The sequence below is a fragment of the Scyliorhinus torazame genome, chromosome 12, assembly GCF_047496885.1.
Source record: "Scyliorhinus torazame isolate Kashiwa2021f chromosome 12, sScyTor2.1, whole genome shotgun sequence".
Lineage (NCBI taxonomy): Eukaryota > Metazoa > Chordata > Chondrichthyes > Carcharhiniformes > Scyliorhinidae > Scyliorhinus > Scyliorhinus torazame.
In genome coordinates, this window is record NC_092718.1 from 204,969,276 (window position 1) to 204,995,400 (window position 26,125).

General features: G+C 49.6%; 1 protein-coding gene across 3 annotated transcripts in view; it reads left to right on the plus strand.

Moving 5' to 3' along the window:
* The window catches only part of aspa (aspartoacylase), a 91,445-nt gene that overhangs the window by 5,322 nt on the left and 59,998 nt on the right, over window positions 1-26,125 (plus strand). For all 3 annotated transcript variants that reach the window (XR_011933705.1, XM_072469749.1, XM_072469748.1), the window contains exons 2-3: window positions 22,449-22,644; window positions 24,857-24,950. Coding sequence is in view for 2 of the 3 variants with exons in the window: in XM_072469749.1 (XP_072325850.1) it covers window positions 22,449-22,644; window positions 24,857-24,950 (290 nt within the window). In the remaining variant the exon portion in view is untranslated. The remainder of the gene's footprint in view (window positions 1-22,448; window positions 22,645-24,856; window positions 24,951-26,125) is intronic.

The following is a 26,125-nucleotide window of genomic DNA, read 5'->3' on the forward strand; positions in this document are numbered from 1 at the left end:
TCCCCCTTTTTATTTGCCCCTCAGTTTGTTTAATTGTTTTATGTGAAGTAGTTGGAGATTCCAGAACTTGGGAGCATAGTACCCGGATAAGGGGTTGGCCATTTAGAATTGAGATGTTAGGAAATGCCTGTCTTCCGAGGGTTTGGACTATGGAATTCTCCACCCCAAAAAGCTCTGATTGGTCAACCGTTGCGTATATTCAAGGCTGAGACCACTAGATCTTTGTACTCAAAGGGAATCAAGGGATATGGGGGATTGGGCAGGAAAGCGTAATTGAGGTTGAAGATCAGGCAGGGATCCTATTAAATAGAGGGACAGGCCACATGGCCTGTTTCTTATGTTCTTGGATTTTTTTTTTGGCCGTGCCTAACTAAGCTCATGCCTTTTTGCAAGCCATGCAATCACGGCAGTTTTTTTTCTTTCTTTTTTATTGAAAATCTTTTCTTTTTTTTTGTTGGCTTTTCTCATATTTATAAACAGTTGTTACTTATATACATTACAATTTTCTTGCCCGCGTTAATTTGCTTTATTTTACAGAGAGGTTTGTTTTGGCCTTCATTTGACTAACTGTACGTACATTTTGCTGCCCTCTGGATCGGTCTATGAAATCCCCCCTTCCTCCTCCACTCTTTCCCCCCCCCCCTCCCCTTCCATTGATTTCAGCGCCCTTCCTCTTCGCTTGTGGTTTCCCCATTTCCCCCGGGTTGCACAGTCCTTTGGTTCTTCATCTTTTTGGTTTTTTTCCCCCTGGCTTGCTCTTCGTTGCTGGCCTCGAACAGGTTTTGGAACAGGCCGACGAATTGCCCCCAAGTATCCAGGAAGCCTTCCTCTGATCCTCGGATGGTGGACTTAATCTTCTCCGGGTGGAGAAATTCCGAGAGGTCAGCGAGCCAGTCTGCAGCTGTGGGTGGTGCTGTTGATCGCCAGCCGACCAGGATTCTCCGGCGTGCGATTAGGGAAGCGACAGCGAGGACGTTGGCCCCTTCCCCATGTGTAACTCTGGCTGCTCCAATACCCTGAAGATTGCCACTATTGGGCATGGCTTCACCCTCACCTTCACTGTGAAAGTGTACAAACTCAGCAAAAGCATGATGGGAAAAATAGCCAACTTATGTAACCAAGTGTAAGACAGCTGTGTCAGCTAAGTGCCAAGATCAGACCCTGACAAACTAGACAAAGCTAAGAATCCACATAATCGTATCATACAAGGCCAGAAGAGGGAAAATAGTGCCTGACCTGAGTAAAACCTGATAACAAAGCCACGATCTAGGAATGTCCTAATAACACAATCTCCTCATGACCTAGGTCCATCTGCGTCAAGGCATCATGAGGGCAGAGGTGAAAAACAAAATAGGACCACGTCTTAAATCCTCTAAAGACAAAATACTGCAAATAAGCCGAGTCAGGGTCTTTCCATGACAACATGTTTGATCAGAAGTTATGACTGTATTGACATTTTTGAACAAGGTCTGTTTTTGTAAAATGATACAGCTTTTGTATAAATATTGAACGTTTTCTCCATGTCTTTGCGGGCTTGAGAAAGAATGAGCAGGTTTACCTTAACAGCTCTCTCTCTCTCTCTAACCTGTAGCCATCTGCATGCAGACTTTGGTCAATAAAGACAAAGTTATTTATTTTGAAACAGAGTTGTAAAGTTGTTTTCTTCGCAGTCTTGAAGCAGGAAAAATTTTAAAAGACGACACCACAACCGTGGACATTGCCACGGAGAAGGCTGTCCAGAACCCAGCAAGCTTGGGGCCAGCCCAAAACAGGTGGATGTGGTTGGCCGTTTACATTTGTCCTCCACCTCCGGGAAGAACCTGCTCATTCGGGTTCTGGTCAGGTGCGCTCTGTGCACCACTTGAGCTGCATTTTTTTTTTATTAAATATTTTATTGAAAATTTTTGGTCAACCAACACAGTACATTGTGCATTCTTTACACAATATTATAACAATACAAATAACAATGACCTATTTTATAAACAAAAAATGAATAAATAATAAATAACAAAAATGAAAACTAGCCCTAATTGGCAACTGCCTTGTCACAAGTAACACTCTCCAAAAATATAATTTAACAGTCCAATATATAATTATCTGTAGCAACGACCTATACATACTATACAGTATATATTAACAACCCTGAGAGTCCTTCTGGTTCCTCCTCCTCCCCCCCCCCCCCCCCCCCCCCCCCCCCGATCCTGGGCTGCTGCTGCTGCCTTCTTTTTCCCATTCCGTCTATCTTTCTGCGAGGTATTCGACGAACGGTTGCCACCGCCTGGTGAACCCTTGAGCCGACCCCCTTAGGACGAACTTAATCCGCTCTAGCTTTATAAACCCCGCCATGTCATTTATCCAGGTCCCCACCCCCGGGGGCTTGGCTTCTTTCCACATTAGCAATATCCTGCGCCGGGCTACTAGGGACGCAAAGGCCAAAACATCGGCCTCTCTCGCCTCCTGCACTCCCGGCTCTTGTGCAACCCCAAATATAGCCAACCCCCAGCTTGGTTCGACCCGGACTCCTACTACTTTTGAAAGCACCTTTGTCACCCCCATCCAAAACCTCTGTAGTGCCGGGCATGACCAAAACATATGGGTATGATTCGCTGGGCTTCTCGAGCACCTCGCACACCTATCCTCCACCCCAAAAAATTTACTGAGCCGTGCTCCAGTCATATGTGCCCTGTGTAATACCTTAAACTGAATCAGGCTTAGCCTGGCACACGAGGACGACGAGTTTACCCTGCTTAGGGCATCTGCCCACAGCCCCTCCTCGATCTCCTCCCCCAGCTCTTCTTCCCATTTCCCTTTTAGTTCATCTACCATAGTCTCCCCTTCGTCCCTCATTTCCCTATATATATCTGACATCTTACCATCCCCCACCCATGTCTTTGAGATCACTCTGTCCTGCACCTCTTGTGTCGGGAGCTGCGGGAATTCCCTCACCTGTTGCCTCGCAAAAGCCCTCAGTTGCATATACCTGAATGCATTCCCTTGGGGCAACCCATATTTCTCGGTCAGCGCTCCCAGACTCGCGAACTTCCCATCCACAAACAGATCTTTCAGTTGCGTTATTCCTGCTCTTTGCCACATTCCATATCCCCCATCCATTCCCCCCGGGGCAAACCTATGGTTGTTTCTTATCGGGGACCCCCCCAAGGCTCCAGTCTTTCCCCTATGCCGTCTCCACTGTCCCTAAATCTTCAGTGTAGCCACCACCACCGGGCTTGTGGTGTAGTTCCTCGGTGAGAACGGCAATGGGGCTGTCACCATAGCCTGTAGGCTAGTCCCCCTACAGGACGCCCTCTCTAATCTCTTCCACGCCGCTCCCTCCTCCTCTCCCATCCACTTACTCACCATTGAAATATTAGCGGCCCAATAATACTCACTTAGGCTCGGTAGTGCCAGCCCCCCCCTATCCCTGCTACGCTGTAAGAATCCCTTCCTCACTCTCGGGGTCTTCCCGGCCCACACAAAACCCATGATGCTCTTTTCAATCCTTTTAAAAAAAGCCTTTGTGATCACCACCGGGAGGCACTGAAACACAAAGAGGAATCTCGGGAGGACCACCATCTTAACCGCCTGCACCCTCCCTGCCATTGACAGGGATACCATATCCCATCTCTTGAAATCCTCCTCCATCTGTTCCACCAACCGCGTTAAATTTAACCTATGCAATGTGCCCCAATTCTTAGCTATCTGGATCCCCAGGTAACGAAAGTCCCTTGTTACCTTCCTCAGCGGTAGGTCCTCTATTTCTCTACTCTGCTCCCCTGGATGCACCACAAACAACTCACTTTTCCCCATGTTCAATTTATACCCTGAACAATCCCCAAACTCCCCAAATATCCGCATTATTTCTGGCATCCCCTCCGCCGGGTCCGCCACGTATAGTAGCAAATCGTCCGCATACAAAGATACCCGGTGCTCTTCTCCTCCCCTAAGTACTCCCCTCCACTTCTTGGAACCCCTCAACGCTATCGCCAGGGGCTCAATCGCCAGTGCAAACAATAATGGGGACAGAGGGCATCCCTGCCTTGTCCCTCTATGGAGCCGAAAATATGCAGATCCCCGTCCATTCGTGACCACGCTCGCCACTGGGGCCCTATACAACAGCTGCACCCATCTAACATACCCCTCTCCAAAACCAAATCTCCTCAACACCTCCCACAAATAATCCCACTCCACTCTATCAAATGCTTTCTCGGCATCCATCGCCACTACTATCTCCGTTTCTCCCTCTGGTGGGGCCATCATCATTACCCCTAACAACCTCCGTATATTCGTGTTCAGCTGTCTCCCCTTCACAAACCCAGTTTGGTCCTCGTGGACCACCCCCGGGACACATTCCTCTATTCTCATTGCCATTACCTTGGCCAGGACCTTGGCATCTACATTTAGGAGGGAAATAGGTCTATAGGACCCGCATTGTAGCGGGTCCTTTTCCTTCTTTAAGAGAAGCGATATAGTTGCTTCAGACATAGTCGGGGGCAGTTGTCCCCTTTCCTTTGCCTCATTAAAGGTCCTCGTCAGTACCGGGGCGAGCAAGTCCACATATTTTCTATAGAATTCGACTGGGAATCCATCCGGTCCCGGGGCCTTTCCCGCCTGCATGCTCCTAATTCCTTTCACCACTTCTTCTACCTCGATCTGTGCTCCCAGTCCCACCCTTTCCTGCTCTTCCACCTTGGGAAATTCCAGCCGATCCAAGAAGCCCATCATTCTCTCCCTCCCATCCGGGGGTTGAGCTTCATAGAATTTTTTATAAAATGTCTTGAACACTCCATTCACTCTCTCCGCTCCCCGCTCCATCTCTCCTTCCTCATCCCTCACTCCCCCTATTTCCCTCGCTGCTCCCCTTTTCCTCAATTGGTGTGCCAGCAACCTGCTCGCCTTCTCCCCATATTCGTACTGTACACCCTGTGCCTTCCTCCATTGTGCCTCTGCATTGCCTGTAGTCAGCAAGTCAAATTCTACATGTAGCCTTTGCCTTTCCCTGTACAGTCCCTCCTCCGGTGCTTCCGCATATTGTCTGTCCACCCTCAAAAGTTCTTGCAGCAACCGCTCCCGTTCCTTACTCTCCTGCTTCCCTTTATGTGCCCTTATTGATATCAGCTCCCCTCTAACCACCGCCTTCAACGCCTCCCAGACCACTCCCACCTGGACCTCCCCATTATCATTGAGTTCCAAGTACTTTTCAATGCACCCCCTCACCCTTAGACACACCCCCTCATCTGCCATTAGTCCCATGTCCATTCTCCAGGGTGGGCGCCCTCCTGTTTCCTCCCCTATCTCCAAGTCCACCCAGTGTGGAGCGTGATCCGAAATGGCTATAGCCGTATACTCCGTTCCCCTCACCTTCGGGATCAGTGCCCTACCCAGCACAAAAAAGTCTATTCGCGAGTAGACTTTATGGACATAGGAGAAAAACGAGAACTCCTTACTCCTAGGTCTGCTAAATCTCCACGGGTCTACACCTCCCATCTGCTCCATAAAATCTTTAAGCACCTTGGCTGCTGCCGGCCTCCTTCCAGTCCTGGACTTCGACCTATCCAGCCCTGGTTCCAACACCGTATTAAAATCTCCCCCCATTATCAGCTTTCCCATCTCTAGGTCCGGAATGCGTCCTAGCATCCGCCTCATAAAATTGGCATCATCCCAGTTCGGGGCATATACGTTTCCCAAAACCACCGTCTCCCCCTGTAGTTTGCCACTCACCATCACGTATCTGCCCCCGTTATCCGCCACTATAGTCTTTGCCTCGAACATTACCCGCTTCCCCACTAATATAGCCACCCCCCTGTTTTTCGCATCTAGCCCCGAATGGAACACCTGCCCCACCCATCCTTTGCGTAGCCTAACCTGGTCTATCAGTTTCAGGTGCGTTTCCTGTAACATAACCACATCTGCCTTAAGTTTCTTAAGGTGTGCGAGTACCCGTGCCCTCTTTATCGGCCCGTTCAGCCCTCTCACGTTCCACGTGATCAGCCGAGTTGGGGGGCTTCCTACCCCCCCCCCCTTGTCGATTAGCCATCACCTTTTTCCAGCTCCTCACCCAGTTCCCACGCAGCTGTATCTCCCCCAGGCGGTGCCCCCCCGCCCATCCTCTCCCATACCAGCTCCCCCCTCTCCCCAGCAGCAGCAACCCAGTAATTCCCCCCTCCCACCCCCCCGCTAGATCCCCCGCTAGCGTAATTACTCCCCCCATGTTGCTCCCAGAAGTCAGCAAACTCTGGCTGACCTCGGCTTCCCCCCGTGACCTCGGCTCGCACCGTGCGACGCCCCCTCCTTCCTGCTTCTCTATTCCCGCCATGATTATCATAGCGCGGGAACCAAGCCCGCGCTTCTCCCTTGGCCCCGCCCCCAATGGCCAACGCCCCATCTCCTCCACCTCCCCTCCTCCCCCCATCACCACCTGTGGGAGAGAGAAAAGTTACCACATCGCAGGATTAGTACATAAAACCCCTCTTTGCCCCCCACATTCGCCCCACCACTTTGTTCGAACGTTCTTTTTAATAACCCGCTCATTCCAGTTTTTCTTCCACAATAAAAGTCCACGCTTCATCCGCCGTCTCAAAGTAGTGGTGCCTCCCTCGATATGTGACCCACAGTCTTGCTGGTTGCAGCATTCCAAATTTTATCTTCTTTTTATGAAGCACCGCCTTGGCCCGATTAAAGCTCGCCCTCCTTCTCGCCACCTCCGCACTCCAGTCTTGATAAACGCGGATCACCGCGTTCTCCCATTTACTGCTCCGAGTTTTCTTCGCCCATCTAAGGACCATTTCTCTATCCTTAAAACGGAGGAATCTCACCACTATGGCTCTGGGAATTTCTCCTGCTCTCGGTCCTCGCGCCATCTCTCGGTATGCTCCCTCCACCTCCAACGGACCCGCCGGGGCCTCCGCTCCCATTAACGAGTGCAGCATCGTGCTCACATATGCCCCGACGTCCGCTCCCTCCACACCTTCAGGAAGACCAAGAATCCTCAGGTTGTTCCTCCTTGCGTTGTTTTCCAGTGCCTCCAACCTTTCCACACATCGTTTCTGATGTGCCTCCTGCGTCTCCGTCTTCACCACCAGGCCCTGTATATTGTCCTCATTCTCGGCTGCCTTTGCCTTCACGACCCGAAGCTCCCGCTCCTGGGTCTTTTGTTCCTCCTTTAGCCCTTCGATCGCCTGTAGTATCGGGGCCAACAGCTCTTTCTTCATTTCCTTTTTTATCTCTTCCACACAGCATTTCAAGAACTCTTGTTGTTCAGGGCCCCATGTTAAACTGCCACCTTCCGACGCCATCTTGGTTTTTGCTTGCCTTCCTTGCCGCTGTTCTAAAGGATCCACTGCAATCTGGCCACTCTCTCCTCCTTTTTCCATCCGTATCCAGGGGGGATTCCCTTCTGGTTTACCGCACAGTGTTTTTAGCCGTCAAAATTGCCGTTGGGGCTCCTATCAAGAGCCCAAAAGTCCGTTTCACAGGGAGCTGCCGAAACGTGCGACTCAGCTGGTCATCGCCGCACCCGGAAGCCACTTTGAGCTGCATTAGGCTTAGCCTTGTGCAGGAGGAGGTGGAGCTCACCCTGCTCAGTGCTTCGTTCCAGATTCCCCGTCCTACCTCTGTCCCCAGTTTGTCCTCTCATTTTTGTCTGGTCCCGTCCAGTGGTGTTTGTGCTCTGACCAGTAACTGTCCGTATATTTTCCCACATAGCACCCCCCTTCTCGCCGATTGTGCCTATCAGGTCCTCTAGTAGTGTGCTTTCTGGGGCCCTGGGGTACCCTACTGTCTCTTTGCGGAGGAAGTGCTTTATTTGGAGGTGTCTCAATTCCTGTTCTCTTGCTAGTTTCCACTTCCTCGTCAGTTCGTCAGTGTCGCCAGTCTGTGCCCTACGTAGAAGTCCCCGACCGTCATTGTGCCCCCGTCCTGCCTCCATCTTTTGAAGGTGGTATCTAGCACGGCTGGGGGGGAATCTGTGATTGCCGCAGATGGGGGCCATTAGGGACATTTTGGTTATCCCGGAGTGCTGCCTCAACTGGGTCCACGTTCTCAGCGTGGCCGCTAACACTGGGCTCGTTGTGTATCTTGTTGGGGAGGATGGGAGTGCTGCTGTGACCAGGGCCCGGAGGGTTGTTCCTTTACAGGATGCCTCCTCCATTTGTACCCAATCTGTGTCGGATTCTTGTCCCCATCCCCTCACTTTTTCTGCCGTTGCTGCCCAGTCGTAGTATTGTAGGTTTGGTTAGAGCCAGGCCCCCTCTGACTTTCCCTCTTTGCACTGTCGGCTTGGGAATTCTCGGGTTCTTACCCCCCCACACAAACGCCATGATTAGACTGTCGATGTTTTGGAAAAAGGCCTTGGGGATGAAGATCGGGATGGATCTAAACAGGAAGAGGAACCTTGGCAGTACGTTCACCTTGATCGTCTGCACTCTTCCCGCCAGGGAGATGGGAGTGAGCCCCACCATTGAAGGTCTTTTCTTACTTCCTCCACCAGGCTGGTCAGGGTCCACTTGTGGATCTGTGTCCAGTCTCTGGCTATTTGGATCCCCAGGTGACGGAATCTGTTCTCGGCCGTTTTGGACGGGAGCCCCTTCAACTCTATCCTTCCCCATTTTGGGTTCACTGGGAATGTCTCGCTTTTGCCCAGGTTAAGTTTGTAGCCCGAGAAGGTTTCAAACTCTTTCAGCATTTGCAGTATTGCCTTCATCCCTCCTGTGGCTTTAAGACATAGAGGAGCAGGTCATCTGCATAGAGTGAGACTCTGTGCTCTCTGTCTCCTCTCCAGATTCCCTTCCAGCTTTTTGCGTCCCGCAGGGCTATCACCAGGGGTTGGATCGCTAGCTGGGGACAGGGGGCAGCCCTATCTTGTTCCTCTCTGTAGCTGGAAGTATTCAGAGTTGGTGGTGTTAGTTCGGACACTCGCTTTGGGAGCGTTGTATAGGAGCCTCACCCAGGCAGTGAATCCCGCTTCGAGCCCAAACCGTTCCAGTGCCTCGAGGAGGTAGCTCCATTCAACTCTGTCAAAGGCCTTTTCTGCGTCCAGGGAGACGATCGCCTCTGGTGTTCTCTCCCCGGGGGGGGGGGGGGGGGGTAATTATCACATTCAGCAGCCGCGTGATGTTCTCTGTAGGTTTTATTGACTGATCATGTGCCACTATCACTATGTTCAGAGAGCAGTTAGGATTCGGAAAGATAGGAATGCCATTGAATATGAAAAAGATAAAATTGTTAAATATTAAACTTCCTAACTAAGCGTTGACATATACCCTGCATCCTAGAGGGCAAATGGGCAGCACAGTGGTTAGCACTGTTGCTTCACAGCACCAGGGTCGCAGGTTCGATTCCTGGCTTGGGTCACTGTCTGTGCGGAGTCCGCACGTTCTCCCTGTGTCTGTGTGGGTTTCCTCCGGTTTCCTCCCACAAGTCCCGAAAATCATTTTGTTAGGTAATTTGGACATTCTGAATTCTCCGGGCCCAGATGGGCTACATCCTAGAGTTCTAAAGGAGATAGCTGAAGAAATAGTGGAGGCGTTAGTTATGATCTTTCAAAAGTCACTGGAGTCAGGGAAAGTCACAGAGGATTGGACAATCGCTGTTGTAACCCCCTTGTTCAAGAAGGGAACAAGGAAAAAGATGGAAAATTATAGGCCAATTAGCCTAACCTCGGTTGTTGGCAAGATTCTAGAATCCATTGTTAAGGATGAGATTTCTAAATTCTTGGAAGTGCAGGGTCGGATTTGGACAAGTCAGCATGGATTTAGTAAGGGGAGGTCGTGCCTGACAAACCTGTTAGAGTTCTTTGAAGAGATAACAAATAGGTTAGACCAAGGAGAGCCAGTGGATGTTATCTATCTTGACTTCCAAAAGGCCTTTGATAAGGTGCCTCACGGGAGACTGCTGAGTAAAATAAGGGCCCATGGTATTCGAGGCAAGGTACTAACATGGATTGACGATTGGCTGTCAGGCAGAAGGCAGAGAGTTGGGATAAAAGGTTCTTTTTCGGAATGACAACCGGTGACGAGTGGTGTCCCGCACATCAGTGTTGGGGCCACAGCTGTTCTCTTTATATATTAACGATCTAGGTGACGGGACTGGGGGCATTCTGGCTAAGTTTGCCGATGATACAACGATAGGTGGAGGGGCAGGTAGTATGGAGGAGGTGGGGAGGCTGCAGAAAGATTTAGACAGTTTAGGAGAGTGGTCCAAGAAATGGCTGATGAAATTCAACTTGGGCAAGTGCGAGGTCTTGCACTTTGGAAAAAAAGACTAGAGGCATGGACTATTTTCTAAACGGTGACAAAATTCATAATGCTGAAGTGCAAAGGGACTTGGGAGTCCTAGTCCAGGATTCGCTAAAGGTAAACTTGCAGGTTGAGTTTAAGAAAGCAAATGCAATGTTGTCATTTATCTCAAGAGGCTTGGAATATAAAAGCAGGGATGTACTTCTGAAGCTTTATAAAGCATTAGTTAGGCCCCATTTAGAATACTGTGAGCAATTTTGGCCCCCACACCTCAGGAAGGACATACTGGCACTGGAGCGGGTCCAGCGGAGATTCACACGGATGATCATAGGAATGGTAGGCCTAACATACGATGAGCGTCTGAGGATCCTGGGATTATATTCATTGGAGTTTAGGAGGTTGAGGGGAGATCTAATAGAAACTTACAAGATAATGAATGGCTTAGATAGGGTGGACGTAGGGAAGTTGTTTCCATTAGCAGGGGAGACTAGGACCCGGGGGCACAGCCTTAGAATAAAAGGGAGTCACTTTAGAACAGAGATGAGGAGAAATTTCTTCAGGCAGAGAGTGGTGGGTCTGTGGAATTCATTGCCACAGAGGACGGTGGAGGCTGGGATGTTGAGTGTCTTTAAGACAGAAGTTGGGTAATGGGCTGATGCCCTAGGTAGGGTTAATTCCTCCTCCTCGTGTGCCAGGCTCAGCCTGATACAATTTAAGGTGGTTCGCAGAGCGCACTTGACGGGGGCGAGGTTGAGTAGGTTTTTTGGGGTAGAGGACAGATGTGGAAGGTGCTCAGGGAGCCCAGCAAACCATGTCCATATGTTTTGGTCGTGCCCGGCACTGGAGGGGTTCTGGAGAGGAGTGGCGGGAACAATATCTCAGGTGGTGAAAGTCCGGGTCAAGCCAAGCTGGGGGCTAGCAATATTTGGAGTAGTGGATGAGCCGGGAGTGCAGGAGGCGAAAGAGGCCGGCATTCTGGCCTTTGCGTCCCTAGTAGCCCGGCGAAGGATCTTGCTAATGTGGAAGGAGGCGAAGCCCCCCAGCCTGGAGGCCTGGACAAACGACATGGCTGGATTCATTAAGCTGGAGAGGATAAAGTTTGCCTTGAGAGGGTCTGTGCAGGGGTTCTACAGGCGGTGGCAACCGTTCCTAGATTATCTCGCAGAGCATTAGAGGAAGGTCGGGATGCTGAGAGACCTGGAGAAGGTGGAGGGCCTAGAGAATAGGTCCCGCTGGCAGAACTTGAGAATCGTTGGGCTCCCGGAGGGGTCCGAAGGAGCGGATGCTGGGGCATACATCGCAGACATGTTTGAGAAGCTGCTGGGGGATGGGGCACTTTCTCGACCCTTGGAGGTGGACAGAGCTCACAGAGCACTCGCGAGGAAACCGTGAATGGGAGACCCCCTGAGGGCAATGGTGGTGAGATTCCACAGGTACTTGGATAAGGAGCGAATTCTACAGTGGGCCAAGCAGACACGGAGCTGTAAGTGGGACAACAGTATCCTGCGGGTTTACCAAGACCTGAGTGTGGAGGTGGCCAGGAGAAGAGCAGCTTCAACCAGATTAGGTTGATCCTTTTTAAGAAAGAGGTGAAGTTCGGACTGTTGTATCTGGCCCGTCTCTGGGTCACGCACGAGGAACAGCACTTTTATTTCATGAGCTTTTATTTCGAGTCGTAGAAGGGCCAGAGGGAATAGAAGGATACGGACCCAGGAAGTGTAGAAGATTGTAGTTTAGTCGGGCAGTATGGTCGGCACGGGCTTGGAGGGCCGAAGGGCCTGTTCCTGTGCTGTACATTTCTTTGTTCTTTGTTGTTCGTCTGAGGACATGCTGGACTTTGCGAAAAGGAAAGGACTGGTGGTGGACTGAGAACATTTGAACTTTGCTGCAACGTTCATGTTTTTTTTTTGGTTTTTCTGTTTTGTCTTTTTAAAGTTCCTTGTTTTTTGTTTTGTGGAAGCTGTTTGTAATGCCTTTTGCATTGATTTGGGACCAGCGGTAGAGCTGAGTGAGCTAAGATTTTCATTTGCATTGTTGGGGGATGGAGGTGTGCTTGTTTAGATCTTGGTGTTTTTCTGTCGGGCAATTATGTGGGGATTGTTTGATGCTGGAGTATGTTTGCATGAGCGGGGGGAACAATAAGTGGGAGACTATCCGGCGCCAGGGATGGGAGCCACCAAGCTAGCTGGGCGGGCTAGCTAGCTCATGGAAGCGCAGTGGGGTGTGTGCATATGTTCGATTTATTAAAGGATTTGGGTTACAGGGTGTTGTTACTAGGGGGGGAGGGGGGGTAAATGTTTGGGGCAGGGGCTGCCTGGGGGCAGGCCGGTGGAGGCGTGGCATGGGCTGGAGGCGGGCCCAAAAAAGGGGATGGCTGATCAGCGAAGGGGGAGGGGGCAATGAGCCCCCAACTAGGCTGATCACCTGGAATGTTCGAGGGTTAAATGGGCCGGTCAAGAGGGCGCGTGTGTTCGCGCATCTTAGGGGACTGAAGGCGGACGGGGTAATGTTGCAGGAGACGCACCTGAGAGTAACTGACCAGATTAGATTGAGGAAAGGCTGGGTCAGTCAGGTCTTTCATTCGGGACTAGACTCAAAGACTAGAGGGGTCGCGATCCTGATCAATAAGCGGGTGGTGTTTGAGGCGGGTAGAATAGTCTCAGATGTGGGAGGTCGGTACATTATGGACAGTAGGAAACTGGAGGTGGTATTAGTAAATGTGTACGCGCCAAATTGGGATGATGTGGAGTTTATAAAGAGGATGCTGGGGTAGATACTGGACCTGGACTCGCAGAGGTTGGTCATGGGAGGGGACTTCAACACAGTTATTGACCCTGGCTTGGACCGGTCAAGCTCGAAAACCGGCAGGGTGCCAGCAATGGCAAAGCAACTAAAAGGGTTCATGGAGCAGATCGGGGGGTGGAGGATCCATGGAGATTTGGGCAACCGAGGGTGAAGGAGTTCTCCTTCTACTCACACGTGCATAAAGTGTACTCCCGGATTGATTTCTTTATTTTGAGTAGGGCCTTATTGGCAGGGGTGGTGGACACGAGCTACTTGGCGATCACAATCTCAGACCATGCTCCGCACTGGGTTGACCTGCAGGTTAGTAAAGACAGTAACCAGCGCCCGCACTGGAGGTTAGATGTGGGACTTTTGGCTGACGAAGGGGTGTGCGAGCGGCTGAGGAAATGTATTCAGAACTACCTGCAGGTCAACGACACGGAAATTTCAGCAGCGGTGGTCTGGGAAGCACTGAAGGCGGTGGTCAGAGGGGAGCTGATCTCGATACGGGCCCATAGGGAGAAGGTGGACCGGGCAGAGACGGACCGACTGGTAAAGGAGATACTACAGATCGATAGGAGGTATGCGGAGACCCCGGAGGCAGGGCTTTTAAGGGATCGGCGGAAGCTACAGATGGAGTTCGGCTTGTTAACCACGGGGAGGGCGGTGGAGCAGCTGAGAAAGGCGAAGGGGGCAATCTATGAGTATGGAGAGAAGGCCAGCAGAATGCTTGCACAGCAGCTTAGAAAGAGGGAGTCAGCTAGGGAGATAGGGAAAGTAAAGGACGGAGATGGGAACCTGGTTGGAGATTCAGCAGGGGTGTATAAGGCTTTAGGGATTTCTGCAGTAGGCTGTATAGGTCAGGACCCCCTTCGGGGCTGGAGGGGATGAGGCACTTCTTGGAGGGGCTGAATTTTCCAAAGGTGGACGGGGAGCTGGTAGAAGGGCTGGGGGCCCCGATCGGGATGGAAGAGATAGTGGAAGGTCTGACGGCCATGCAGTCGAGTAAAACCACGGGGCCGGACGGGTACCCAGTGGAGTTTTAGAAAACGTTTTCTAGGATATTGGGGCCGGTGTTGATGAGGATGTTCAATGAGGCAAAGGAAAGAGGGGTGCAGCCCCAACGTTGTCACATGCCACGATTTTGCTGATTCTGAAGCGGGACAAGAACACGGAGCTGTGTGGGTCCTACAGGCCGATATCCCTGTTAAATGTGGATGCCAAATTGCTGGCCAAAATTTTGTCCTCCAGGATTGAGGATTGTGTTCCGGACGTTATTGGGGAGGATTAGAAGGGGTTTGCTAAGGGTAGGCAGTTGGTGGCCAATGTAAGAAGGCTGTTAAACGTGATCATGATGCCCCCAGAAGGTAGGGAGGTGGAAGTAGTGATTGCAATGGATGCAGAAAAGGCTTTTGATCGAGTAGAATGGGATTATCTGTGGGAGGTACTGGGATGGTTCTGATTTGGGTGGGGCTTTATTGACTGGGTCAGGTTACTGTATCAGGCTCCTGTGGCAAACGTACGGACGAATAGGACTGCACCGGGGGACGAGACAGGGATGCCCCCTCACCCCACTGTTGTTCGCGCTAGCTATAGAGCCGTTGGCGATTGCTCTGAGAGCCTCAAGGGGGCGGGGGGGGAGGCAGGGGGGGCAGGGGGGTGGGGTGGGGGGGGGGTTGGAGCACAGAGTCTCGCTCTGTGCAGACAATCTGCTTCTGTATGTATCAAACCCAATAGAGGGGATGGAAGTAATCATGACGATTCTAGAGGAATTTGGCCGGTTTTCGAGGTATAAGCTTAATATGGGGAAAATAGATGTTTGCGGTCCAGGCGAGGGGACAGGAGAGGCGATTGGGGGAGCTGCTGTTTAGATTAGTAGGGGGCAGCTTTTGACTTGCATCGGTCGTGACTTGTTTCCCCCTGGTCAGTTGGAACCTCTCCGTCAGTTTTTCCAGCGTTGTCGGTCTATTGTCTGTTTAAAACTCCCAAACTGTTGGTGTGTCCCCCCCCCCTTTTCAAGGTGATGTCCATTTTGGCTGGCGCAGATGGTGGGCATTTCGGTCAAATCGAAGTTTTGTCTTAGTTAGAACATAGAACATTACAGCGCAGTACAGGCCCTTCGGCCCTCGATGTTGCGCCGGCCTGTGAAACCACACTAAAGCCCATCTACACTATTCCCTTATTGTCCATATGTCTATCGAATGACCATTTGAATGTCCTTAGTGTTGGCGAGTCCACTACTGTAGCAGGCAGGGCATTCCACGCCCTTACTACTCTCTGAGTAAAGAACCTACCTCTGACATCTGTCATATCTATCTCCCCTCAATTTAAAGGTATGTCCCCTCGTGCTAGACATCACCATCCGAGGAAAAAGGCTCTCACTGTCCACCCTATCCAATCCTCTGATCATCTTGTATGCCTCAATTAAGTCACCTCTTAACCTTCTTCTCTCTAACGAAAACAGCCTCAAGTCTCTCAGCCTTTCCTCATAAGATCTTCCCTCCATACCAGGCAACATTCTGGTAAATCTCCTTTGCACCCTTTCCAATGCTTCCACATCCTTCCTATAATGCAGCGACCAGGATTGCACGCAATACTCCAAATGCGGCCGCACCAGAGTGTTGTATAGCTGCAACATGACCTCATGGCTCCTAAACTCAATTCCTCTACCAATAAAAGCTAACACACTGTACGCCTTCTCAACAACCCTCTCAAACTGGGTGGCAACTTTCAGGGATCTATGTACATGGACACCGAGATCTCTCAGCTCATCCACAGTGCCAAGAATCTTACCATTAGCCCAGTACTCAGTCTTCCTGTTATTCCTTCCAAAATGAATCATCTCACACTTTTCTGCATTAAACTCCATTTGCCACCTCTCAGCCCAGCGCTGCAGCTTATCTATGTCCCTCTGTAACTTGTAACATCCTTCCGCACTGTCCACAACTCCACCGACTTTAGTGTCATCTGCAAATTTACTCACCCATCCTTCTACACCCTCCTCCAGGTCATTTATAAAAATAACAAACAGCAGTGGCTCCAAAACAGATCCTTGTGGTACACCACTAGTAACTGGACTCCAGTCTGAACATTTCCCATCAACCACCACCCTTTGTCTTCTTCCAGCTAGCCAATTTCTGATCCAAACTGCTAAATCACCCTGAATCCCATGCCTCCGTATTTTCTGCAGTAGCCTACCGTGGGGATCCTTATCAAACGCTTTACTGAAATTCATATACACCACATCAACTGCTTTACCCTCATCCACCTGTTTAGTCACCTTCTCAAAGAACTCTATAAGGTTTGTGAGGCACGACCTACCCTTCACAAAACCGTGTTGACTTTCTCTAATCAAATTATTCCTTTCCAGATGATTATACATCCTATCTCTTATAAACCTTTCCAAGATTTTTCCCACAACAGAAGTAAGGCTCACTGGTCTATAGTTAACGGGGTTATCTCTACTCCTCTTCTTGAACAAGGGGACAACATTTGCTATCCTCCAGTCTTCTGGCACTATTCCTGTAGACAAAGATTCCAAGTCCGGAGCATGGCTACCATCACTGGGGTTGTAGAGTACTTGGCCAGTGAGGATGGGAATGCTGCTGTGGCCAGGGCCTGGAGGGACATCCTGTGCAGGAGCTCTCCTCCATTATGACCCATTCAACTTCAGGTTCCTTCACCCATCCCCTCAACTCTTTCCGCTGTGGCTACCCAGTGGTAGGTTTGCAGGTTTGGGAGGGCCAGGTCCCCCCGTGCTTCTCGTTCTTTGTAGGATTTTTTTGGGATAATAATCATCTTTATTGTCACAAGTAGGCTTACATTAACACTGCAATGATGTTACTGTGTAAAGCCCCTAGTCGCCACATTCCGGCGCCTGTTCGGATACATTGAGGGAGAATTCAGAATGTCCAATTCACCTAACAGCACATCTTTCGGGATTTGTGGGAGGAAACCGGAGCACCCGGAGGAAACCCACGCAGACACGGGGAGAACGTGCAGATTTTGCACAGACAGTGACCCGAGCCGGGAATCAAACCTGGGACCCTGGCGCTGTGAAGTGTGCTACCCACTGCGCTACTGTGCTGCCCATCCTTGGGTTCTGATGATCCCTTCCATGCTGCTTTTGTGGGTCTGCAATGCAGAGAAACAAATGAAACGCATAGAGTGATACTCTGTGGTCTCTGTCTCCCCTCTGGATCCTCTACCAATTTTTCACTGCTCTGAGTGCTATCGCCAGTTGTTCGACTGCCAGGGCGAATAGCAGCGGGATCAGCGGGCATTTCTGTCTGCCTCTGCGCAACTGGAAGTACTTGGAGCTGGTGGTCTGCACGCTTGCCATGGGAGAACTATACAGAAGTTTCACCCATGTTGTGAACCCTGCTCCAAGCCTAAACTGCTCCAGTACCTCTCTTTTTATTCTTTTTTCATTTCTTTTCCAATTAAGGGGCAATTTAGTGTGGCCAATCCACCTAACCTGCACATCTTTGCCTTGTGGAGGTGAAACCCATGCAGACACGAAGGGAATGTGCAAACTCCACACAGACAGGGGCTGGGAGCACACCTGGGTCCTCAGCGTCGTAGGCAGCAGTGCTAACCACTCCCTCCAGTACCTCTGAGGTACTTTCATTCGACTCTGTCGAAGGCCTTTTATGCATCTTAAAGATGATCACCTCTGATGTTCTCTCCCTGGATGGGGTCATTATCACGTTCAGCAGGTGCCTGATGTTCGACATTCGCTGCCTACCCTTAACAGAGCCCATCTGGTCTTCTGCCGCCACCTCTGGTATACAGTTCTCTAGTCGACTGGCTAGGATTTTGACCAGTATCTTCTCATGGCGTTGAGCAGTGAGATGGGTCTGTTGGGTCTTTGTCTTTTTTGGGTATCAGCGAGATTAAGGCTTGTGCTAGCGTAGGTGGCAGGGTGTCCCTTGCCAGCGAGTCTGTGAACATGTCCCACAGGTGCGGGGTCAGTGCTGTTGTGTATTTTTTTGTAGAGTCCGCCGGGAATCTGTATGGCCCCAGCGTCTTCCCTGCCTGCATGGAGTTGATGCTCTCCATGCCTTCTCCTTGTTCTGATGGTGCTTCCGGCCCCATTTCCTATCCTCCCCTACAACTGGTATGTCCAGCCCATTGAGAAACTGTTTCATCCCCAATCCCTGTAGGGGGCTCGGAGGTGTACACTCCCCACTGGACGAGACTAGAGAACAATGGGAGGAGGTCCTAGAGATTGAAATAGAGTGGGGACTCTGGAGCGAAGCACTGGACAGAGTCAACTCCACCTCACATGCATAAGGCTAAGTCTAATGCAGGTGGAGGACAAATGCCAACAGTGCCAGGGAGGCCTAGCCAACCACATGTTCTGAGAATGCCCCAGATTTGTCGGGTCCTGGGCAGCCTTCAAAGCAATGTCCTATGTTGTGGGGGTGAGGGTGGAGCCATGCCCAAAGGCAGGGTATCGGACCAGCTAGAATTCTTTGTGGGGAAGGGTGCCTCAAATGTGCCGTTGACTTCTCCGTCTCTGCTACTAGTCTGCCTTTGTTGTCCCCAATCTGAGCCATTTCCCTCGTGGCTGCTGCTTTATCAGCTGGTAAGCCAACAGGTGGCTGGCTTTGTCCCTGTGTTCATAAAAGGTCCCCCATGGGCAGCGCGGTGGTGCAGTAGTTTGCGCTGCTGCCGCACGGTGCTGAGGCCCCGGGTTCGATCCTGGCCCCAGGTCACTGTCCGTGTGGAATGTGCACACTCTCTCCGTGTCTGCCGTCTGCAAGGGTAGGTGGATTGGACACCCAAAGTTGCCCCTTAATTGGAATTTTGTTTTTTAAAGAATTCCAAATGCCTTTCCAAGTCTGAGTTCATTGTTTTGACTTTTCTTTGAATGGTCCTTCACAAAATGACAGGTGCGAAATTCCATTTGAGTGTCCACATCCATTTGTAACCCACTTGGAACCTTGACAAACACTGCAGATGAAAAAGGACAGATGATCTCTCCAGTCCATTTTAAAAGTCCAATAGTGTCCATTGTAAAAGAAAGTATAGTTTTTTTTTAAAAATTACAATATCCTCAAGTCTGCTTGGGCATGAAAGGTGGAACAGGCTTAATTGGTATGATCTTAGTGATTTCAGAGATGTGGTTACCAGGAGATCAAAACTGGGAACTAAAATTGCCCCTTAGTATTCAAAGATGTGCAGATTGGGTGAGGTTACGGGGATAGGGTGAGAGAGTGGGCTTAGGCAAGGTGCTCTTTCAGAGGGTCAGCGCATACTCAATGGGCCAAATGGCCTGCTGCACTGTAGGGATTCTGCAATGAACAATATGTTGTGGATATGATAATGTATAATGAGGCAGGTTTAATAAACAGGCAGGTTTAATAAACAATCTCGAGTATAAGATCTCCCAGGAAACAGTGACTATAACATGATAGAATTCCGCATTCAGTTTGAAAGTGAGAAACTTGGGTCAGAAACAACAGTGCTAAACTTAAATAGGGGTAATTACAAATGAATGTGGGCAGAGTAGGCTGAAGTGGACTAGGAAAGGAGTTTAGCAGAAAAGACGCTTGGTCAGCAATGAAAGACGTTTCCGAAAATAGTTCATGACTCACAATAAAGATATATTCCAATGAGGAAGAAGGATTCTCGGAAAGGGATAAATCGATCATGGTTAACCAAGGAAGTTAAGGATAGTATTAAACTGAAAGAAAAACCACAATGGGCAGGATTCTCGACCACCCCTCTGCCGGGTCGGAGAATCGCCGGGGGACGGCGTGAATCCCGCCCACACCAGCTGCTGAATTCTCTGGCACTGGGGATTTGGCGGGCGTGGGAATCGCGCCGCACCAGTCGGTGGCCGCTGGCAGCGACCCCCCCCCCCCCCCCCGGCGATTCTCCGGCCCGCAATGGGCCGAGTGGCCGCCCGTTTTCGGCGAATCCCGGCGGCGTATTTTATGACAGGTACTTACCGGCGGGACCTGGCTCCGTGGGCGGCCTCGGTGTGGGGGCGCGGGAGGATCTGGCCCCGGGGGTGCCCCATGGTGACCTGGCCCGCGATCAGAGCCCACCGATCCGCGGCCGGGCCTGTGCCGTGAGGGCATTCTATTCCTCTGCGCCGGCTGGTGTACCGGTCCGCGATGGCCGGCGCGGAGATAAACCTCCCCTGCGCATGCGCTGGGATGACGCCAGCACACGCTGGCGCTCCCGCGCATGCGCCAACTCGCGCTGGCCGGCGGAGTCCCTTCGGCACCGGTTGGTGTGGCACCAAACCCCTTCCGCGCCGGTCGGCGCAGCGCAAACCACTCCGGCGCCGGTCTAGCCCCTGAAGGTGTGAAGGATTCCGCACGTTTGGGGCGGCCCAACGCCGGAGTGGTTCACGCATATTCTTCATGCTGGAGTTGCCCGCCCCATCGGTTTCCGAAGAATCCCGCCTAATGTGGCAAAGATTAGTAGTAAAACGGAGGATTTGGAAAGTCTTAAATAACCAACACAAAATTACAAAAAAAAGAGGGAGAAGATAAACCTATGAGGGTAAATTAGCAAATAATACAAAAACAGATAATAGTGGATGCACTGGTAGTAATCTTCAAAGAATCCTTATATTCTGGGAAAATCCTAGAGGATTTGAAAACAGCCAATGTAACACCCTTCTTCAAGAAGGGAGGGAGACAAAACAAAGTTAACTATAGACCAGTTAGCTTAACATCTCTCATTGGGAAAATGTTAGATTCCATTATAAAGGATATAATAGCAGAGCATTTAGAAATACATAATATAGTCGAGCAGAATTAGCATGACGCGTTGAAGGGGAAATCATGCCTGACAAGTTTAATAGAATTCTTTGAACTGGTACCGAGCAGGAATGTACCATATCTGGATTTCCAAAAAGCATTTAATAATAGATTTAAATAAATAACCTTTATTGTCACAAGTAGGCTTACATTAAAACTGCAGTGAAGTTATTGTGAAAAGCCCCTAGTTGCCACATTTCGGCACCTGTCGCATACACAGAGGGAGAATTTAGAATTCTCAGCTGGTACGGGAATTGAACCCGCGCTGCTGGCCTTGTTCTGCATCACAAACCAGCTGTCTAGCCCACTGAGCTAAACCAGCAATATGCATACCAGCAATAAGGTACCGCACAAAAGGCCACTTAAAAAGATAAGAGCCCACATGGTGTTGAGGGTAGTATATTAGCATGGATAGAGAATTGGCTAACTAATAGAAGAAAGAGATTTGGGATTAGAGGGCCATTTTCAGGGTGGTATTCCACCAGTTACAGGTTGCCACAGGGATCAATGCTGGGGCCACAATTATTTACTGTATGTATTGATGACTTGGACGAGGGAAGTGAATGTACGACAAAAATAGGTGGGAAAGCATGTGGTGAGGCTGGCATAAAAAGTCTACAGTGGGATATAGGCAGGTTAAGTTATGGGCAAACAATTAGCAGATGGAATATAATGTAGGAAAATGTGCAGTTGTGCACTTTGCTTGGAATAATAAAGGAGCTGAATATTATTAAAATGGAGAAAGCTGCAGGGCAGAGGGATTTGGGGGTCCTCTTGCATAAATCACAAAAGGCTGGTATGCAAGTTAAGGTAATTGCGAAGGCAAATGGAATCTTGGCCTTCATTTCAAAGGGAATGGAATATAAAAATAGGGAAGTCTTGTTAAATCTATACAAGGTACTGGTTGGACAACACCTGGAATACTGTGAACAGTTTTGATCCCCTTATCTCAGGAAAGATATATTGGCATTGGAGGCAGTCGAAAGAAGGTTGACTAGGTTGATCCTGGGTATGGAGGGTGTTCTTAGGAGAGGTTGAGTAGGTTGAGACTACTCATTGGAGTTTAGAAGAATGAGAGGCAACTTTATTGAGACATAGAGAATTCTCATGAGGCTTGACAGGGTAGATGCTGAGAGGTTCCTATCCTCTTGTGGAGAGTCTAGAACCAGAGGGCATAATCTCCGAGTAAGGGATCACCTGTTTAAGACAGACATGAGGAGGAATTTCTTCTATGAGGCTAGTGAATCTGTGGAATTGGTTACTGCAGAGAACTGTACAGGTAGGATCATTAAATATGTTAAAGGCAAAGAGAGTCATTTTTAATTAATATGGCAATCCAGGATTATGGGGATAAGGCGGAGAAAATGGGAGTTGAGGATTATCACATCAGACATGATCTCATTGAATGGCAGAGCAGACTCACTGGATCGAATGGCTCACTTCTGCTCCTATGTCTTCTGATTTTATGGTCCAGTCTTGAGGGGCTGAATGGCCTACTCCTGTTCCTATGTCCAATGTACTTTGTTGTGCATTGTGTTTGCAAAACAGATTGTGTCAGAGATCTACAGAGACCCACCCCAAATAAAACAAGACCTAGCTGATTATTATTATTTTATTCATTTTTTTCTTTTAAAAAAAACCCTTACAACAGCATGCCGCCAAATGATTCGCTGCCTTATGAAGTTAAAAGAGCCCAGGAGATAAACCGTTTGTTTGGACCAAAAGACAGCGAGAATGCCTATGATCTTGCTATCGATCTTCACAACACTACCTCCAACATGGGAAACTGTCTGATTATGAAAACGTCCAAGGATGATTTTACCATCCAGATGATTAATTATATTAAGGTAGGTGCTCTCGATGGGACAGCCCTGATTGTCCTGTGCATACTTCCTTTTTGTCAATTAGAATTGCCGATTTCCACTTTATTTTCTCTTTTTTTTAATAACATTTGAGTACCCAATTTTTTTTTCCAATTAAAGGGCAATTTAGTGTGGCCAATCCACCTACCCTGTACATCTTTGGGTTGTGGGGGTGAGATCCACGCAAACACGGGGAGAATGTGCAAACTCCACGCACGGACTGCCGGATTTTCTCCCCCGCCCAGGAGGAACTGGAATATGGCCAGAGGGGGCCGCAACAGGCCGCAGAAACCAGGGGAACAGGAGGCCCCGTGAGGATCTACCAACCCACCAGGTGGGACTGCCCCCCCCACTATGTGCTTACTCTGTTTGAAGATGACGCCAGCACCTACCAGCAGTTACACTGTGTGACTGTGCTAAGAATGGCGCACATTCCGGATCCCCCTACAAATTAATGGACACCCAATCTACATGGAACTCGACACTGGGACAGCAGTGTTGGTAGTCAGTTGCCGTGCGCTCGACCGCATTCGGACTGGCCTTCGATCGCTGACCCTGTTGGGATACCAACACGAGGCTATCCACTTATACAGGGGAACCACTGGCAATAGTGAGCACTTCAGCTGCTCCGGTCGAGTATGGTCAACAATCTGCAAACCTTCCTCTGGTGGTGAACCATGGGAGCGGTCCGAGCTTGTTGGGGTGTGACTGGTTATGCCACTTGTGGTTAGATTGGCAGCGGACGTGCTGCATGAACCTACATGGCCCTGAAGGGGTTCTGACAAGGTTTCCATCAGTGTTGCAGGATGGCTTGGGCGCCATAAAAGGGGCTGCAGCCCACGTATACCTGATGCCTCAACTGTGCTACCATAGGATTTGGGGGGGTGGGGGGCAGGTATGGCCTCCAATGGAGGTTCCGGGAACAGAACCATACAGTTTCCCATGACCTCCCCAGAATATGAACTTTGCCTTTTAGAGGGCGGGGCTTCCCCTTAACAAGTAGAGCCTCAGCTCTATAAAAACCCTGGCCTGGGTGCAGGTTGGGCAAGGAGACCTTTCGGAGAGTGGAGGAGTATTGGAATAAACCTTGTTCGTTAATTTCTACTGTTGTCTCTGCGTCCTACTTACGGTGGATTTGACACTCGTATTCAATTCCCTCATTGCCTTTTTCCTCCCTAGCTCTGAAACCTCCTACGGCACTAAAATTAACCGTCCGGGAAATTGGCATTCCTGCAACTCTGACCACTTGTGTACTCCTCCATTTCTTCACCCCACTATTTAAAAAAATAATAAAAAAATTTAGAATACCCAATTAATTTTTTCCAATGAAGGGGCAATTTAGCGTGGCCAATTCACCTACCCTGCACATCTTTGGGTTGTGGGGGCGAAACCCACGCAGTCACGGGGAGAATTGTGTGTAATAAGTCCACTGAGGCATTAGTCCCGTCACCAGAATTCCTTTTATTTACAAACCCAACAGCTGAACAACCATGACCATTCAGTCTGCTGTCCACACCGGGAGTGCAGAGGATCTGACACTCCCTGTTATACACACAGAAAGGGGTTCCCTGATTGGGCCACTAGTCAGGGAACTCGTTTTCTAATTGGCCAATCTCAAAGGCCTGGCCTAAGTCATTAGACCATGCAAACTCCACACGGGACAGTGACGCGAAGTCGGGATGGAACCTGGGACCTCGGCGCCGTGAGGCAGCAGGGCTAACTCACTGCACCACCATGCTGCCCCCTTCACCCCACTATTGGCCACTTTTGCTTCAATCATCTAGGCCTCGGGCTCTGGAGAATTCTCTCCCTGAACCTTGCAGCCTCTCTACATCTTATCCTATAAGCTGCCCCTTAAAACCTACCCCTGAAGAAGATTTATGTACTTGCCCGAACACCTTCTCCTCTGGCTCGGTGTAATTTTTATCTGATTATACTAATGCTGCTCAGCTCTATTTCTTTACTATAGCTGCACTATAAAATTCAAGTTGCTGTTATTACAAGGTAACAATTTCTTCACTGAGTTGGAGGACAGCACATTAAGAAAAAATACTTTAAAAATAGGAACACAGTACTTCATTAGAGCAACTCTTTTCTTGATATTGTGTATTTTCTCCATAAAGATCTAGGGCAAATTTAAAATAGAAATTGATTTATTGAAACAATATGGATAACTTCTGTCATCTTTCCTTTCCAGAATACTTTGACACACGATAATTGTCAAGTGCTGCTACTCGAAAACCCTGCAGTCCAATATGGTGCAATACGAACTGTCGCAAAGCACTCCGTAGGTAAGCTTCAAACTTGGGAAGAATATCTCAGTAAGAACGTTAATCGGCTAGATCCAGCAGCTCCGCTTGCCGCATGCGCGAATCCTATTATGGCCGCCAAATCTCGCAAGATCAGGTTTGTGCTCAGCGAGGGCGTGAGCCTGATTTCCATGAATTTGAATACATTTTAATGTAATTAAATGGCTTTACGCCATAGCATCTGCCCACGACATATTCCCCCCCCCCCCCCCCAAACGACATATTCCCCCCCCCAAACCCAGCAGCGTGATGTCTCGCTGGTGTAACTGGTTTTCAAAAACGGAAACCGGTCATGGTGAGGTGCCTGGAGGTCCCCGGGGGTTGAGGGACAAGGCTGGGCATTTCCTCCTGGCACCCTGGCAGTAACCCCTTTAAAAAGGGTGCCCCAATCTCAGCATCCTGGCTTTGCCGCGTGTTTAGGTAGCAGTGCAAGCTAGTCATGAGTAAATCCAACAATGTATTTAAATTCGAAGCTCTCCAAGCACGTTGGGGAGAAAGGAATGAATGATGGTTTGATGAAGTAAGATGGGAGGCGCGTGTAGAAATTGGCATAGACCAGGTGGGCTGAATGGCCTATTTATGAATTGTAAGTGCTATGTGACCGGATGGAAGATGACTTTCTGTCTGCTGAGGCTGCCCACTAATGATATGTGCTCAGACTATTGGCCTCCAGAAGCCTTGCTGAGTAAAAGAGCGTTCATTGCTTTCCTTTATCAAATAGTACATGCAGAGAAAACAGAAAAGGAACATTTCTGACTGGCAGTAATTGGCTATCACTGAAAGCTGCCCTGCACGGCTTACGATGCTTGCCAACTACACAAAGCTCTTTCAGTGCAACCTGAACTGCCCAGACGTCACCTGTGTTTTCCTCTCCCTCCCCAGAATCAGACACCAATTCTGGTGTCCCGAAGGTAAACGATGAACACACACACACGGACTATGATTTATTCTCTATATGTTCCAAGGTTTCAATCCAATTCCAGTTTGCAGGAGCCAGGGAAGAGTGATTGCATCTGTTTTCATGGTTGATGCTTACCTACAGAGTGCTTTCCCAGCGGGAAATTTGCCGTCTCGTTGTGCTGTGGCTGCATCTGTTTAAAGTCAAACTGTGCCTTCTGACATAAACCAGTCGCCTTACAAGAGTTTAAACATGAGAT